The sequence below is a fragment of the Lagopus muta genome, chromosome 9 (assembly GCF_023343835.1).
Source record: "Lagopus muta isolate bLagMut1 chromosome 9, bLagMut1 primary, whole genome shotgun sequence".
In the NCBI taxonomy this organism is placed as follows: domain Eukaryota; kingdom Metazoa; phylum Chordata; class Aves; order Galliformes; family Phasianidae; genus Lagopus; species Lagopus muta.
In genome coordinates, this window is record NC_064441.1 from 4,191,138 (window position 1) to 4,208,434 (window position 17,297).

At 42.7% G+C, this 17,297-nt stretch overlaps 1 protein-coding gene across 1 annotated transcript; it reads left to right on the forward strand.

The window, feature by feature from the left end:
• SKIL (SKI like proto-oncogene) lies at positions 1–16,013 on the forward strand. Its single transcript, XM_048954851.1, has 8 exons — positions 1–86; positions 221–502; positions 801–2,055; positions 4,679–4,776; positions 5,740–5,978; positions 6,205–6,446; positions 7,537–7,761; positions 11,004–16,013. Exons 3-8 carry the CDS (start codon positions 949–951, stop codon positions 11,163–11,165), a joined length of 2,073 nt encoding a protein of 690 aa, XP_048810808.1. The 5' UTR covers positions 1–86; positions 221–502; positions 801–948; the 3' UTR covers positions 11,166–16,013.
• Positions 16,014–17,297: the final 1,284 nt, after the last annotated feature.

The following is a 17,297-nucleotide window of genomic DNA, read 5'->3' on the forward strand; positions in this document are numbered from 1 at the left end:
CGGCGGGCGAGGGAGCGACGGAGCGAGGGAGCCGGGCGGGGGAAGGGGGGCGGGGGGAGCGCTGCCCGCGGCCGCCCGGCTCCGAGGTGAGTCACGGAGCGGCGTCCCGCGCCCTTCCGGGAAGGGCTCTGGGGGGGCGGCGCGGGCGGGGCTCCTCACGGCGCTCCCGGCGGGCATTCCCCGCTGCCGGGCTCGCCGTGACCCCGTTCGCTGTTCGCAGGCTCTGCGCGGATTGACGGCGCGACGCGGCGGGGGGAATCCGGCCCTCGGCCTCGGTCCTACCGCCCGTAAGTCGGGCTAGGAGAGTCGTGACACGCGGCGCTGACATCTGTGCCAAAGGTGACCGCCGGCGCTCGCCTCGGGTTTGTCTGCGAGCTGCCGGCGCTCCGCGGGCGGCGGCGGCGAAATCGCGAAGTTGGCGGCACAATAAAGCAGGCCCCGGAGATTCGGGCTCCATCTCCAGGAACTGAAAGTGCCGAGCGGAATTTCCGCGTGGCTCCAGGTACGTTTGGGATCGGACGGAGCTCTGAGCGCTTCTGTGTTTTGATATCGAAGTACGGACTGGCTTTGACGGCCGTCTGTTTTTGGAAGAAAAAAGTGGCCCTCAGTGGACCTTCTGCACCTCGTTTGTTCCCGAGGTGCTGCTGTGTGACTGAGCAGCGTGTGAACAACATCCATGTGTACAAATCACGGTGGTTCTTTATAAGACAGTTGAACAAATGGTTGTAGAACTAGGAGAGAAAAACTGTTTGACTTCTGCAGACTTAATTTCTTAGTTTTATGTTCAAAATGGGTTGCAGGTTTTGCTGTTGGAGGCCGAAGGATTAAGTGGAGTGCAAACCAGGGCGTGCCTGCGGCAGTCGAGATCGCTTCAAATCGTTTTTTGTCTAAGCAAGCAGGAAAATGTGCATTCGAGACTGTAATTAACTGAAGTTCTGGTGTTCAGCGATGGAAAGCCCACAAACAAATTTCCCTCTAGGGCTCGTTTCAGAGCAAAAGAGGAGTGGGATCCAGGAGGATGGGAGCCCCCCGCTGAAAAAGCTAATGACGGAGATGCACGTAAATAGCCAAGTACGAGTCGTGATAAATAAACTGCCAACAATCAAGAAGGAAAACTTGGACGAATATGACGAAACTTCTGTGGAGGCTGACGGGGAGAGTGCCAAGCCAAACAGTTCCTCAATCTCTGAACCTTTGAATTTAAATCCAGGTCTGAAACACACGTTGGCACAATTCCACTTGAGCAGCCAGAGCTCGCTGGGTGGACCGGCAGCTTTCTCAGCTCGCTATTCCCAGGAGAGCATGTCACCCACCGTCTTCTTGCCTCTTCCATCACCACAAATCCTGTCTGCTCCGCTGCTCATTCCTCCCGACAGCTCCACAGAGCTCACTCAGACTGTGCTGGAGGGGGAATCCATCTCTTGCTTTAAAGTCGGAGGAGAAAAAAGGCTCTGCCTGCCTCAGGTGTTGAATTCAGTTCTTCGAGACTTTTCTTTGCAGCAGATTAATACAGTGTGTGATGAACTGTACATATACTGTTCCAGGTGCACTTCCGACCAGCTTCATATTCTGAAGGTTTTGGGAATTCTTCCGTTCAATGCTCCGTCCTGTGGGCTGATTACACTGACTGATGCTCAGAGACTATGCAATGCTTTACTACGTCCTCGCACTTTTCCTCAAAATGGCAGCTTTCTCCCTGGTAAGAACACATTGGCCCAACTGAAGGAGACTGGCAGTGCCTTCGAAGTAGAGCACGAATGCCTGGGCAAGTGCCAGGGTTTGTTTGCACCTCAGTTCTACCTTGCTCCCGACGACCCCTGCATCCAGTGTCTGGAGTGCTACGGGATGTTCTCACCCCAGACCTTCGTGATGCATTCGCATCGATCCCCCGACAAGAGGACCTGCCACTGGGGCTTCGAGTCAGCCAAGTGGCACTGCTACCTTCATATTAACCAAAAATACCTGGGAACGTCGGAGGAGCGGGAGCTGAAGCATCTCTTGGAGGAGATGAAGGAGAAATTTAGTGAGAAAAATCAGAAAAGAACTCGATCAAAAGTAAGTTCACCTGCTCTTGTAGAACTCCTAAATCTCTCTGCCTGCGTGTTAATGGTCCTTTTGGAAGCACAGTGCTTGCCTCTTGTAAATGGCAGTGCCTGTCAAGCCCAGCCTAAATGAATTTCATGAGGGAGCTTCTCCATGGAAATACATTTCTGATGAAAAGGCACAGTGATTTCTTTCCTCTTTGGGCCCTAAATAACTTCGTTCAAGATGGTTTGGTTTTGTTGGTTCTTGTTGTGTTTTAAAGTAAGCCGTCTCTGGAAGGTTCAGAATTAATTTGGAGATCTTTTGATGTGTTTATGCGGTATGTGCTGCAGCAGCTGAACAATGCAGAAGGGAGCTTGAAAATCAAGTGTCACCAATTGGTTTTTTATTTATTGCATTCACGCCTGCACACACACATGTGGTGTACGGCTGCCTGCCCTGCCAGCCACCCATCATGGCTTTGCACATGGGTGAGGGCTCATCCATAAGCTCCTGTTAGAAGCCCAAAGCCTGCTTGTTCAGCAGTAGCTTTCTGTTTAAACGAGTTATATGGAGAAACATGCCAAAAGAGAGGAGTTCTGAAGCAGTCCAAGTAAAGAGCTGTAGGATGGTATCTTGACAATGGTTAATAATAGACATAGTATTTTTTCCTAAAATACTGCTGCAAGTCTGCAGTGCAGTTCAAAAATACAGACCTTATTTTTCCTTCAAAGGTTTCTAATTTAAATAATAAACACCAGATAAATGCTGGATGTTGCTGGGGAAATAATCATGTTATGTGCAAGAAATAGGCTTTTTAAGAGGAGAGCTGGTAGGGAACGTGGAGAGCAGCTAGCTCATTAAATGAGGGAACGCATAGGTAATGACAACATGGATGTTTGCATTCAAAGAATATGCAATTTTATTGAGTGTAATCTCAACTTAAAACTTTCTGGTTCACCTGTTGGATGTTTTGTCTTGGATTTCAAAGCAGTCCATGCAGTTGAGCCCAGAAAGGTGTGCAGTGACATGACACCTTCCAGCACAGCTCTGGACATTCAGTGTTACAGAAAGGCTTATTGCAGCAGCAGCTGTTGCTACAATTGTGCCAGTCTGCTGTGTTTTTATCAGAAAATTTCCACACAACTCTGCTGTATGGCATTCTTGCACATGCCGAATCAGCTGGGGCTGCAGGTAAGCTCGCAGCAAGGAGTCTTCACTATCATGACAGTCTTTGTCCTTGCAGTGCCAGTACAGGTGATGAACTGTGGCACGAGTGGAAGTGTGTTCTAGGTGTGACTACAGGAGGCTGCTTCCTGTTTTGTGTTAGCAGACTTCTGACCACGATTTCAGTTTCCTGTAGACAGATGAAAAAACAGCTGAAGTTCACAGCAGCAGTCATTTGGACTGGACTGGTACAAACAAAATGCAAAAAACCCTTTCTGGATTCTTCCATTACAGACCTGTGTAGTTGTTGTTATTATTATTAAGTAGCATATGAAATTAGTATGGAAGAAAAACTGAAAACTTGAGCAAAGATAAAATGGTGGGGAAGGGTTTGATGCGAAGTCACTGTTTTGGAGCTTAGCTTCCTTGCTTCCTCTCTCCTTTCTGTTCCTTTTGGAGCTGATTTGAGGAACTGCATGGGTGGAGTTACATTGCAGTTGCAGTGCTAGACTTTGAATTTAGCAGGCTTGATGTTTTGACCAGAATAATATAGATAGGATTGACTCTTCTTTTGTGGTCAAGTGCCATCTGATGCAGGCCATGCTGCTGTGACTGCAGCCTCTCGACTGGCAGAGGTGAGGTTCTATGATCTGTTTCTGTTTCTGGGCGTGTGAATATGGATTTTTTGTGGCTGCTGGCTGTGGTCAGCTAATCACACTGGGGGAAAACCCACTTATATTCACGTTTCTAGGGGTTTCTGTAGACTTCTCCCCAGTTCCAAGATGATTTTAATACGATGGAATTAGGAATCAGGTTTTCAGCTGCGAGTCCTGTAGATAGGACCAGGTGCCTCTCACTTGAAAATAGCAGTAACTATCAGCAGCAACTTTGACTGAAGTTTAATTTTGGAAATGGTTTTTGAGACAAACAGAAGGAGGATTGCTACCCAAACACTGCATGCGCAGAAGTGCTTTAGGATGATGTGTTCTGATGCACCTGAGGTGCTTCTGTTCCTTACTGCCAAGGGTTGTTAGCTTACTGCAGTGACCTTGCCCAGCTGTGTTTCTGTAACACCACTAATGGTTGCTTTTTACTCACAGATTTCATTTTGTAGTGAAGTATCTGACAAGTGCATGCTTTGATGTGTAGATGCTTATTTACCAAGGGGTGATACAACCTTTGTTTCTGCTCTCTGTTTCTCCCAGTCTCTGGTGGCAGTGCCTCTGCCAGAGTCCTGGGAGCTCAGCACAGCTTTTATGCAAAGAGCTTTTCTTTCAGTTTCGTTGCTGCTTTACTCATAATGGGAAATTGGTGATTGAAGAAACTTCTGTCTCTTGCATCAGCATGCACTTCTGCCAAAGCCTGTGGCTTTTTCAGTTTGTGTGTATGCATTAATGGTGGAAGTGCTGTTCTGCTGAGAACGGTTTGTTAAAATGTCATTAACGTGAACCTGTCTTCAAATTACTGCTTGGTTTTTGTTTTCCTTGAGGTGGATTCCCAGCAGAGCCTAGATTTATCGCAGTGGTATCCTGTGATCAAGCAGGAAGCAGAAGCTGATCCTCAGCCACCCTCCTTCTTCCATCCCAGGTAACTGGATTTCCTTTGCAGCACGATGAGCATTGCATACGTAATTTCAGTACATAAATTTCAGCTGAAAAAAATGTATTTGCAACCTGAACTGTTACGAAAAAGAATTGCACCCTAACTCGTAATTCATTTCTTAGTGTAAATATTAATGAACTGCTTATGGGTGATTTTTGGTGTGAGACTCAAGCTGTGATGTATGGGCGTCCTTCAGGAGGAAATACAATTGAAATGTAATTACGACTTTGCTTCTCAGGCAATGACAGAAGTTAATTTTCCTATTATAACATAATGCACGTATGTGAAAAGCTGCATAGGGCCTATTTACCACGAGTGCAACTGCGTTTCCTTTCAAAAAGGACTTGCCAAAACTGTTTGAAGACTTTATTCCATGCTGGAATGACTGCAGCTGACTTGTTGGTTAATTTCCAGGTTTCAGAAATCGAGTGCATTTCCTTAATGTATTGCACACTCTGCATCAGTGCTGGTCAGTATATGTGGAAAAGAAGGTCCAGTATTGGTCCCAGGTCTGCCCAGCACTGTTAGTGCCCAGCCCTGCTGCTAAAAAAGCAGTATGCTCATTGCCACTGTGCTGATCCCTTCTCCCATACTCCACTGCTGATAGGAGGATTATGAAGATGCTAGAGAGTCTGGATCTGGTGGCATTCTAATTTCACTCTTTGCATCTAAGAGATGACTCCATGTGATTTATATATATGTATGGATGTGTTTTTAATCAGTCACATTTGCATAAGCTTTTTTTTTTTTTTGTGGCTTCCAAACCATATCTAAACGATCTACCAGTAAGGATGAAGTCATTACTATTTCCTTTTGTATAGGAAAAAAATAAAAAGAATAAGCTTACATTTATTGAAAGTTTTGCTGTTTAAAATGAAGTGAAATTAAACATAGTACTCACATTTATTGCACATTTTCATCCTTAATTGCACTGTTCTACTTTTTCAGTTACTACCTTTATATGTGTGACAAAGTGGTGGCCCCAAATGTATCTCTTGCATCACAATACAAGGATGTTACAAAAGCAACAGTCAAAGCTTCTGAGGTAATCAAGTCTTCATCTGGAATGTCAGAGAAAAAGCTCACTAGTGGAAAGCACAAAAAACCTGCCTCCTATCCAGAGCTTTCTCTTGAGGAACAGGAGAAAATTGACTTGAAAACTGGTCTGGAGCAGCATAAGCGTTTAGGTGAGTAGATAAGCTATGAAAAAGAATTACATGGAAGTCTTTTCAGTTTAATTTTCAAGCATGTAACTTTGGAAGGAGCAGCACCAAGCTGGTATTTTGTCACTGTATCCGTATCTCTTCGGTGCTCCAAAAATTCTTCTGACCTTTTCCTACCCTTGAGTTTACTTTGCATTTTATTGCTGTGATTTTCTGTGCTTATTGTGCCACGTCCTTCTTTTACCTGCAGATCCCCTGGCGTCAGCTCATTCTGCAAGAGGTGGGAAATCCGAACGTCTTTCTTCCAAAAGCATGAGAGGCTCCAGATGTGTTGAAGTAGGTAATGAGGGGAGAACGTTGTCCCCCACTCTCATGAAAGACATCAGCTGTGAAGACGACAAGGGAAGGATCATGGAAGAAGTAATGAAAACCTACATCAAACAGCAAGAGAAACTAAATACTATTTTGCGGAGGAAGCAGCAGCTCCAAATGGTACGATGCCAACGTGAGAAAGCTTCATTTTGCCATCAGAAAACTCATGTTAGATTTTTGGGTTTAGAATCCTTCCACGGATGACTTCCATTTAGAACACTGGAGCACAAAAGTAATTTTCCACCAGCTTGAATCCAGACGCTCCATCTCTAATATCCTGTGTGTTTGTTAGCTTGGAGCTGCTGATAACTGGTGCTGTGTTTTCGGTTTGTAACAGCTGCCTTCAAGGAGCTGCTTTCATTATATTCCATTATATCCAAACGAGCACTGCTTGAACTTTCGAATCCTTTTCAAAAATAGAAATATTTTGGCAAATACAGTGTAAGTCCTATGGAAATTTTTCACTTTTTAGGATTTTAAAGATGCAGGAGTTGGAATTGATGCTACCGTAGCCCTGCGTAGTGATAATGGCACCTTCCTGTCTCTATTTGTTGAATCTTTTATTTTAGGGGGTTTTATGGAGGGCATTAGAAACTGGTGTTCATTTGTGATTTTGCATCACTTCTGTTTTCTGCATTAAATTAAGTCAATACTGTCTTTTCTGCTTATATTTGTACACCAGGCCTATTACTATTATTATTATTATTATTATTAACATTAAGCTCAGAATCAGCAATCTCAGGTAAGGCCCCAGGACAGCTGCTTTTAAAGTGTTCTGCTGTTGGAGGCAAAGCTTGTAGGTAATTTAAAAAGAAAAAAAAAAAATGAAGACCCTTTTACAAATATCAAAATGTTAACAGAAAGGGAAACCAAACACTTCTATTCTGTTTTCTGATGAGACACTTCTTTTGTCTTCAGAATATGTTGTAGTAAATCAGTGCCACCGCATTCTGAGGTTCACTGCTGGACATTGTGAATTTGTTTCTGGAAGCTCCATGTGCTTGAAAGTATGGATCATGTTATATTAATTGAATACAGCACGTCACCATTGATAAGAAGATGAGTTCCATTATCAGGCCATTGTTACCAGTAGATGAATGTGCTCTTTTTTGCCTCATTGTTTTCAGTTACATATTTAAATCACAAGATTGTTTTTTCGCTTTTCTGGTGTTAGAACCAAGGTGTATGTGATCCTGATCTGTCTTGACAGGAAGTGGAAATGTTAAACAACTCTAAAGCTATGAAGGAACTGAGTGAAGAGCAGCAGAATTTGCAAAAAGAGCTTGAATCTCTGCAAACTGAGCACGCTCAAAGAATGGAAGAGTTTTATTTTGAGCAGAGAGACTTGGAGAGGAAACTGGACCAAATGATGAAGCAGAAGTGTACCTGTGAGTCCAGCTCAGAGAAGGACAAGGAAGCAGAATATGCAGCACAGGTGAGAAGGGAAAGTCTGTTTCAAAGCAAATCATATTTAATGCATGAGTGAATGTGGAGTTACTGCTCATCCACTGTAAGGTTTCATCTTCTCCATCTTAGTCACAGTGATAGCATATTTACTTCCCTGCCCCTTGATTGAGACAGAGCTAAAATGTAGCTTACAGAAACGCTTCACCTGTCAGGTGTTAGGATTCTCTTCATCAGATATTTGTATGATATTAATGGTTAAATAATTAATCTTAAACATAATGATTATAACATTCTTACTCAAAGCAGGCCATGTTTAATGTGTATAGGCTTGTCCATGTTACAGAGCTAGGCATGATTGCTTTGGCTATGGAAACTTGTTGAAGTACGTTGAACTGTGTCACAGAAAACAGCCTTTTAAAGCAAACAAAATCTAAAACTTAAGCTTTATGATCACTTGATTATAGTTTTGTATATTTGCTGTTCATGCAGTCTCAAAATAAGAAACAGGCTATACTTGAGAGACAGGTTTTTGTATTTTTAGGGAGTAGGGCAGAGACTAGCATCGTAAATCCTTCCCATGAATTTAATTTCATGACATCCCACTCCACAGATTCCTGGCCTTTGCTGCCAGAAGTAATCCTCTCTGACTAAGGTCTGATTTACCAAACATCTGGTACAAGCCCTATTGCTGCAAGTAACGACATGTTCTGGTTGATGAAGATGATCGTGTGTAGTGTGTTGGATATGGCCTGTTTAGTGTATCCTTTCTTTAGAGGATAAAAGCCACAAATTGTTCTCCAAGGAGTCTGGATGATTGTTTCTTTTGATGTTAGAATACTAAATGCATTCCTGCCATGAAAGTTTATCCTGTTATTAGTTGTGCTGCAGAGCTACTTGGAGCATGTCAGTGGAGTCTTTTTCTCCATTTATCACATCTTACAGTATGTTTTGGACCATGGGTTCCAAGCAGTTGTCAGATGTACCTGAGTTAAACAGAAGTCCTGGCAACGGTTATTTTTCCCAAGCTGTATATATTGCACCTCAAATAGCCTTAATGTGATGTTTTCTTGAAGCCACTTGCCCTCTCTGAGAACTGTGGACTGGGAAAAGCCTTCGTTGTACATTAAAGGGAATGAATAATAAGGGATCTGGAGTTTTGATAAACATTTGTTCTTCTGAAGATGCAGGAGGTCTTCCTCCTTTTTTGACTCCTTTACTAGCTTTCCCAGTTGAAATGTTGCTTCACCCCATCAATCACAATAGGACAGTGTAAGCAGTCCTTAAGCCTTTCTTTATAGGTGAAAACAAAAGCTCCACCACAGACATGCTGATTTATGTATTGCGTGCTGTGGCATGCAGGCAGTGGGCATTGCTGTGCTGCACCAGTCTGCATCCAAGTCAGAAGACTCACATTAATAGGCTCGTGCTGTCTAAAAACCACTGAAATACTTCTCATGATACGGGTGAAGATGAACATCCATTGAATAATGCTTCTGCAAAATCACAGAGTGCACCAGAGTGCAAAAGCACTTTACAGCAGCTGGCAAACAGCGGTGTTTTTGTGTGCTCCTGCTTCTCTTTGCTGTCATGAGCTGCCTCCTTTTTCAGTGGGATGTGCACGTAGTGATTATTGAGATGGAAGCCCAACATCACGAGTGCAGGTGGACTTTTTAGATTCAGTGAGGTCTTTTCGTAAGAAACAACCACTCAAACCCATGGCAAAGAAGATAATGGCTTTTGTCTCCCTGTTGTAACTGTTGGTGGTAATACATATAAGCAGCTTGGCAGTAACTTTGCCACACTTGAAAAATTCATCAGAGTTTTCCAGACCTTATTGTGATGAAGTTTTGGTGGGAAAGAACTGACCCTAATAAATTCAAAGTAGTTTCTTATTGTTTTAATGCTGGGTAGGGGATTTATGTGCTGCATAGACAAACAGTGGTTGTTCAGCTGTTTTTGGGTTTTATTTTAATGGTTCCCTTCTGTACATGGTTTAGCTAAGATGACTCATGTTCTGAATCACTGGGGCTTACCACTGATTTTCTACTGTGGAGTTACTTGGTACAGTCTGAAAGTCCAGCTGTAATAAATTAGACACAAACAACTGAACACATCACACGTGGGATTCACACTCTTCTCTTGATGTCATTAGTGGTTGGACAGTCTCATGCAAAAATCTTTGCTTTACTCTCTATATAATCATTTAAGTGTGGAATATTTTTTTTTTGATGAGTAACTTTTCTGAACTGCATAATCTGCAGTGGGACTCTTCAGAAGATAAAAAAGAATGTTTGCCATACGTTTTATGGATCTTTTTTTTACTTAAATTCTTCCTTGAGATGCAGCATCTCAATCAAGCTATCACATGTCATTGCCATTAAGCTGCAAGAGCAGAGGGGTGTATTTACGGATCAGTAATTCCAATTCGCTGGGTTGCATGGCACCAAATTCCAAGTGAAAACATTTCAGTGTTTTACATCATCCCAGACAAAAATGACAAGACTCAGTGTTTCTACTTCAGTCGTTATGCAGTGACCTACTTGGTGTCATCAGAGAAGCGTTCTTTTCAGCAGAAGCCGATGCCATTTAGGCTGCTCAAGCCTTCCTCATACGTGGGGAAATTTGAGATTTGCTGTGCTCTATAGATTAAAGCCTATTTATTCTCTCGTGTTGAAACACAGAACGTTTCACAAAAAAGCTTGGGAGGATTGATGTTTCTATTTGAATAACATAAATCAGTGCACAAGATGTTCTGGTCAAGCACTTCTGAGTCTCATTTTCCTAACTTTCATTTATGCTAAAGAATGTCAGAAGGCTGTATTGATGGTTATGGGTGTTGTAGAAATGGATTAAGCTTTTGAAGTAAAGAAATAGTATTTTGTCAGGTGAGGGAAATTAACTTGGGGAGTGGAAAATTTATTCTGGGATTTGTGGAAGATCTGACGCAGGCATCCTCACAGCTTGATAGCAGATTTTTGTCTTCGGTGCAGTCTGGCAGTTCACATCACTGGAATTTATGTGTATTTAAAATTGGGCTCTTCTGGCTTTTTTTTAGTTGTATCATCTTTATGCCACTTCTCACATTGATGTCGTTTGCCAGTGGTGAGGTCGGCAGCTGCGTACTTGTTGATGAACATAGGAAAATGAGCTGAGAAATACTTCTGAGATATTTGTACCTGATTCATAGGGTGGTTAGCAGTGGGGTTTTGAATGGTTATGTCAAATACAAATATGTTTGTTAAAATTAAGTCTCTCTCCTCTGTCTTACAGCTAGCAGAACTGAGACAGAGACTGGATCACGCAGAGGCAGACAGGCAGGAGCTTCAAGATGAACTGAGACAAGAACGAGAGGCAAGGGAGAAGTTGGAGATGATGATAAAAGAATTAAAGCTGCAGATCTTGAAATCTTCAAAAAATGGGAATGGAAAATAGAAGTTGGAAAACAAGCACGACTGCGTCCTTCAAACAGGGTGTTCCTTTTTTTAATGAATTGTGAGCAGTTTCTGTGCGATAAGAAGTATTCTCTACAGATTTCTGTTTGCCATACAAGTGCAGATGAAGATATATATAAACAAACAGATAGGGACACATTTTTAGATTTTCCTACCCAATGGAAATCTGCATTTATTTGTACTGGTTTTTCTCAAACTATGAAAAAATAAGAAAGTTCAGATTTAGAGTGCCCGGTTTCTGTTTATTTCTAATGCAGCCCTTGAGGACCCTCTGCCTTCTAACATTGTCTGTTAAAACAGGTTTGATGATCTTTATTTTATTATCGATTTCACATCCGGTTATAAAAGTACTTAAAAAAAAAATCTTAATTTCTTCAAGGCCAAAAATAGTTGAGTTTTCAGTGAGAATTTTGTGTTCCTGAGCCGGGGAAAGAATAAAAGCAGCTGTGAGGTAATGCTCAGTATCTCCATGAAGGTAGATGGATGATTATCAGAGGTGATTTACCAGCATGAGTTTTCCCATAATTCTGTTACATGAAGTCAGGCTGACCTTTTCAGTGTGAGCTACTTGACAACTCAGTCAGCAGTTTTAGAGCTGGTGTTTGGTCACCGTGCTGGAAGAACAAAGCATTAGGAGTGTTGGTTTTTTGTTGTTGTTTCAAGTTAAGGAGAAATGAGGTTCAGAAATGGGATGTTCTAAAACTAAAAATTCTCAGTTTTTATTTTCTTGTACATAGCAGTTAAAGGAAACTGTTTATCAGGTCTGGTAGCTGCAGGACAAGGGGCAGTGGAAGGTGTCCCTGCCACGGCACAGAGCTTGCAGCCAGATGATCTTTGACTGTCCCTTCCAGCACAGACATGTAGGATTCCTTGGCTTGCCTGGTTTTCAGGTACCAATGCTTCCAAGAAAAGTAATATTTATTAAAAGAAAAAAAAAATGACTGGTTTATTTAGTGTCTTAAGCCTCTACACTTCAAGCTTCCTGTTAACTTGTGAATTTTTCTTTCTATACATAGAACAGGCCTTAACTGACATTGTGGTAATTGCTTAGAGAAATAGAATTCTAAGATATGGCACTTTGAAAATCAGTTTGATCGTTTCTACATTTGAATGGCATGGTGATGTTACCATGAATTAAGAAATACAGCATGTTTGTTGAGCTCTGACACTTAGAAATATGTCACTGTACAGAATTTCCACTTTATGTGTATATATTGCATTTACTCAAGTACTTCAGCAGTCCGATTCCTGGTAGATTCAGTGCATGACTACAGATTTGGATGGAGAAGTTCTCCTGTGCACTTCTTTTCCAAAAGTTTGACATCGCTGACAGACGTTGGCTGATTGTGACTAGAATTATCTCAGTAGTTCTGTTATTTCACTACATTATTTTAACCCGTGTTCTAGCTTACGTTTGCTGTTTGGTTTTTTCAAGGCGCTTAGGTTTATTATTCTCTTAAAAAAGTTGATTAATTCTGGATAAAACCACTAGTAAAATCCACTGGCATCAGTTTTTATTCTAAACTAGTGAAAATGAAAACTGAGTTCTTTCTTAGCTCTCTTTTACAGAAATAGAAAATGGCACAACTCTTTAAGCTGAGTGAGAAAGGAGGTGATACATGTTGTGGAGTCATAGAATGAGTCTTTCATACCAGTGCATGATTTTCTTTATGGACCCTGTGTCATATTTACACTGATCGTTAGGGCAGATTAGATGAAAAGAAATGAAACTTATTTGGCAATGTTGATCAGAAAAGGGGATCCAGATGATGTTTTTCACGTCTTCTTCAACTCCATCTCCAAATTATTGCTTAAAAACAAAAACAAAACACTTGACTGTCTTTACAGCATAGCAATGGTTTGGAAGGAAGCGAATGTGCTGAGTAAAAGTGGCAGCAGTGTTGGTAGAAGAGTGATGTGAGGCACTGGAGCTCAAGGCTGGATCAGCTAGATTGATGAGTCAGGAAACACCAGCCTGGGAAACCAGAAGGTTTCATTGGGGTGTTATCATTTCTAGCTGCTTTTCAGTATCAGGGTTGTGAACCAAACTTGTTCAGTTGTCAGTGTAGATAAGGCCCTCCGGACTCACTTCGTATGGCTGAAGTGATGGGTTCACTGCAGTGTTTGTAGCTTAGCTGTCAAACAAATGGAATCCTCATGGGATTATGATCTTAGAGCACTGTACTTTCAGTTTTTATTCAGGTCCTGTCCGTGTGACGTTCCTTGCTCTGAGGTTTCCCACTTCACCTCTGGTTGACTTCAACCTGTGGCAGCTGCTGCTATTGCTGGGCTTCCCCTGCCCCAGCCTGCACTTCTGCTGTGCCAACCAGCTTCTGCTGAAGGCAGCCATAGTTTGTACTCCTGTTTTCACTTCTGCAAGAACTCTAGCAGCTGGCATAGAGTTTTAGCACTTCCAGCTACAGGTGAGGCTTCTTAATACTTGTAAGACATCTGGCTGAAAAAGTTAGCTGGACATCTGTTGAGATGACCTTAAAATAGCTTTGTAAATATTCCATTTAGTTAATCTAAAGTTAGAATGCATTTTAAATTATTGTAATCCTCTTAAAATTCTTCAATATTACTTTCAGGTTGCTTACATAAATAATTTTCATACGTGTAGACTTAATTTTATACTGGTTTTAAGTAATAATGTAAACATAACTGTGCCATAGATTTTGTGCGTTCAGTCTTTGAAAGATAGTTTTTGAGTGAGTTGTAAATAACACTCTGGTAGCTCTAGAACAAATCCACATTGACCTTTTCTCTCTACCTTATGCTTGTTATATTGAGGGGTTTGTTTTACAACCTAACATAGAATCTTGCAATGAACACTTGAGGGCCCTCACTTAAGTACACACTCAGTGGTAGAAGCCAGTTCTGTCGTTAGGTTCTTGCTTTGAGCCATGCTCGTCTGATGCATTTCTCTTTGTTTTGCCTTCAGCTTTCATTTGCTGATCTTCCAGGCAGAAAGTTGCTTTCTCACATAGTTGTGGCATTAAGTCTTCAGAGGAGAAAAAAAAAATACAAATAAAGCCTAGAGTTGTTCAGTGTTTTAATAGTTTCCTGGTTGAGCACCTAGAGTGCAAACAAAGCTGCCTGTGTGTGCACCTTCTGGAACTCGGATTCAGGGTGAATGTCTGTTTGCTCCTATGTGTCAGGAAAACAAAAAAGGACTTTCACATGCTTTGTGTGCTCTGATGAGCACGAAGATGTGAGAACTCAGAGAGTACAGCGTGCAGCTTTGGCCGTCTGGCAGTACCCTCGCTCACAGCACCCTGGATGGAAGAGATGTTATCTCAGATCTCCAAGCTCATGTGTCAGTTTTTGTAAAGCATATCGTTGAGCTCGGGAATTCAGATAAATGTGGTTCTGTTTCACATTCTTCCACTAATTTTATTCTATATTTAATATATTATAGCTTAGGTGTAAAATCGTTTGTATATAGTGAAGGCGTAATGCAATTAGTGAAGTAGGAAAAGTTGGGTGGAAGCTTGAAGCTTCTGGTGGCCCAAAAAAATGTGGCTCGGTCCATGTTTTAGAAGTCACAACTGTTTGTTCATACATTCTTGGTTTATCTTGGGGGTTGGATTGCTGTCCCATGTTATGGACTATTCAGAAGACTTTCCTAGCGTTAGCTGTGGAGCTGGCTGTCATGGTCAGCTTCCTTGAGTTCACTTGTTTGTAGAGCATATATTTTGACTGTCAGCAAAGAGAACGACTTTGTATTTTTTCTGCACTTAATTCATGTAATTAATCCACACAACAGTTTTCTATAATACGGTGAAGTTGACAAAAGAATAATCCCACCTACCTGTTAATCTGTGCTTGAAATCTTCCAGTAGTTTTATTTCAGCTGTCGACAGCAAGCTGCAATAAGCTGCAAGGTTCAGTTTTCTGTTTTGCTCATTGATGTGAGAAGTACTCACCGATGTTTTCATTATAGAGAGCTTATAGGATGTTCAGTTTGTTGCATATCTCTTTGAAAAACAGATCCATATTTTCAGCTTTTGTGAACGTCAGTGGCTGCAGCTCACAGATGGCATGAGAGCTCGTTGTGTGTCTCCATTATTTAGCAAACCAGTTTCATTCAGCGTTAGCTGTTCTGCTGGGAAATGCTTGAAAAATGAGCAAAGCACTTCGTCAAGCACAGCAAACAAACGGTATGAAATTTTGTTATTGGAAAACTGCCTCCGTAACAACATCAATTGACTCTCTGGTTTTCTTCCAATATAGATACCTCACTGAAAGGAAAGCACAGTTACACTGTATTTAAAATACATCTAGGGCTCGCCAAGTTGGTCTGAAATATTTTGTTGCAGTTACGTTGCTTCCTGTGATTGATGAAAATCTCTTTTTGTTTTCACGCTCACTCTCAAAAGTATTTATTGGTGTTGACATGCCAGTGTGACTGTCTTGGATTACAGAAGGTGGCTGCAAAGCGACACAGCGCTCTGCTGGGCTGGAGGCAGCAGCTGGTGACTATTCCAAACCACAGCAAGCCTGTGAGATCCATCGCTGCATCCAACAGTTTGTAATACTTTGCCAATGATGTACAGTCTTATTGTTAGCGTTGCTGTGGTTGCATTACATGACACACAAAACTGTCCTCTACCTCACGTGAGATTAACAGATATTTTATATGGTTTTAGTAAACAAAATGCATCTATCTGGTCACTTAGTTTACAAATTTTGAATTATATTTATTGAAACATGACATACTGTGCTCTTAGCTTATACCTCAATTGTATTTTGTGCTGTTATCCATTTTCATGCCTTGTAAATACGTGTACAGATTGTGGATTCAAAAATAAAAACTGTACCATCAGAACACTCGGGTCTTTGTGGTGTCATGCACTGAAATGCCAGCTAGACATCAGGAAGGTGTTAAACTGTGGAGCATCTCCAGGGAGGGACCGTCTTCCTCGCTTTGATTACAGTCAATTAAGACACTGATGACACTGAAATTTGCACCGTTCCCACTGCCTGCAGGAGGCCCCCGGTTTTCTAATGGATATTTTTAGCAGATCTACCAAGTCAGCGCCCTCTCACAGTGGTGCTTTCCCTAAGGCTCCATGCAGGTACTGCTGGCAGTGGGATATCTGTGCATTGCAGCTCAGATGTATGTAAATAGAACCACTTGTGTAGCTGGCATGTTCTCTGGTGCACAGCTTTTGTTGCTGCTTAAGTCCTCCAGCAACGTTGGAGTTGTTCACACCTCTCCTTAATAGATGGGTAATGAAGAGATAACACGCGTTGCCACGGCAAGCGCTGAGATCTATAAACATTTAATGTTAGAAGTGAGTGTTGTACTTCATTTGATGAAAAATATTTTTATTTACTGATGGTGAAAACTACCCTGCAGTGGCTCCATTCTGTGCAGTGGATGGTTACGATGCTCAACACGGCGACCTGCTGTCAGGGAGCTCCAATAGGCAGGGAGGGGAGAGGAAGGAGCAGCTACAGCTGGGTGTGTGCCTACAGGCTGCGGGGTGACCTTACTGCAGCCTGCCGGTACCTACAGGGAGCCTACAGACAGGAGGGGAATCAGCTCTTTGAAAGTGTAGATAACTGCAGGATGAGGGGAAATGGTTTTAAGTTGAGTGAGGGAAGATTGAGGTTGGATGTCAGGGGGAAGTTCTGTGCTATGAGAGTGGTGAGGTGCTGGAACAGCTGCCCAGAGAGGCTGTGGATGCCCCGTCCATCCCTGCAGGTGCTCAAGGCCAGGTTGGATGGGGCCGTGGGCAGCCTGGTCTGGTGCTAAATGTGGAGGTTGGTGGCCCTGCATGTGGAGAGGGGTTGGAAATTTGTGATCCTTGAGGTCCCTTCCAACCCTGGCCATTCTGTGTTCTGTGATTCTGTACGCGGAGGAAAGGATTAACCCCACCTGCAGCTGCCGCCTCCATGAACCCGGTGCCGCAGGTGAGGAGCGGTGGAGACGCGGCTGACCGCTGCAGTTTCCTCCGCTGCCCACCAGCGGTCCTCCGCGCCGCAGCGCCCGGCCGCGGCATCGCACCGGCAGTTGCTCGGCTCCCCGTCCCGCCAGCTTGCTTCCCTATTTGCCCACGAGGCGACGGTAGCTGGACGGCTGCAGCTCAGGAGCGCCGCCGTGCTG

Excerpts from the sequence above, each read along its gene's own strand:
- SKIL (XM_048954851.1), top strand. The coding sequence starts at position 949 with ATGGAAAGCCCACAAACAAATTTCCCTCTAGGGCTCGTTTCAGAGCAA. Across the intron at positions 4,777-5,739 it reads CCCTCCTTCTTCCATCCCAG|TTACTACCTTTATATGTGTG; the intron begins GTAACTGGATTT and ends CTACTTTTTCAG. Across the intron at positions 5,979-6,204 it reads GGAGCAGCATAAGCGTTTAG|ATCCCCTGGCGTCAGCTCAT; the intron begins GTGAGTAGATAA and ends TTTTACCTGCAG.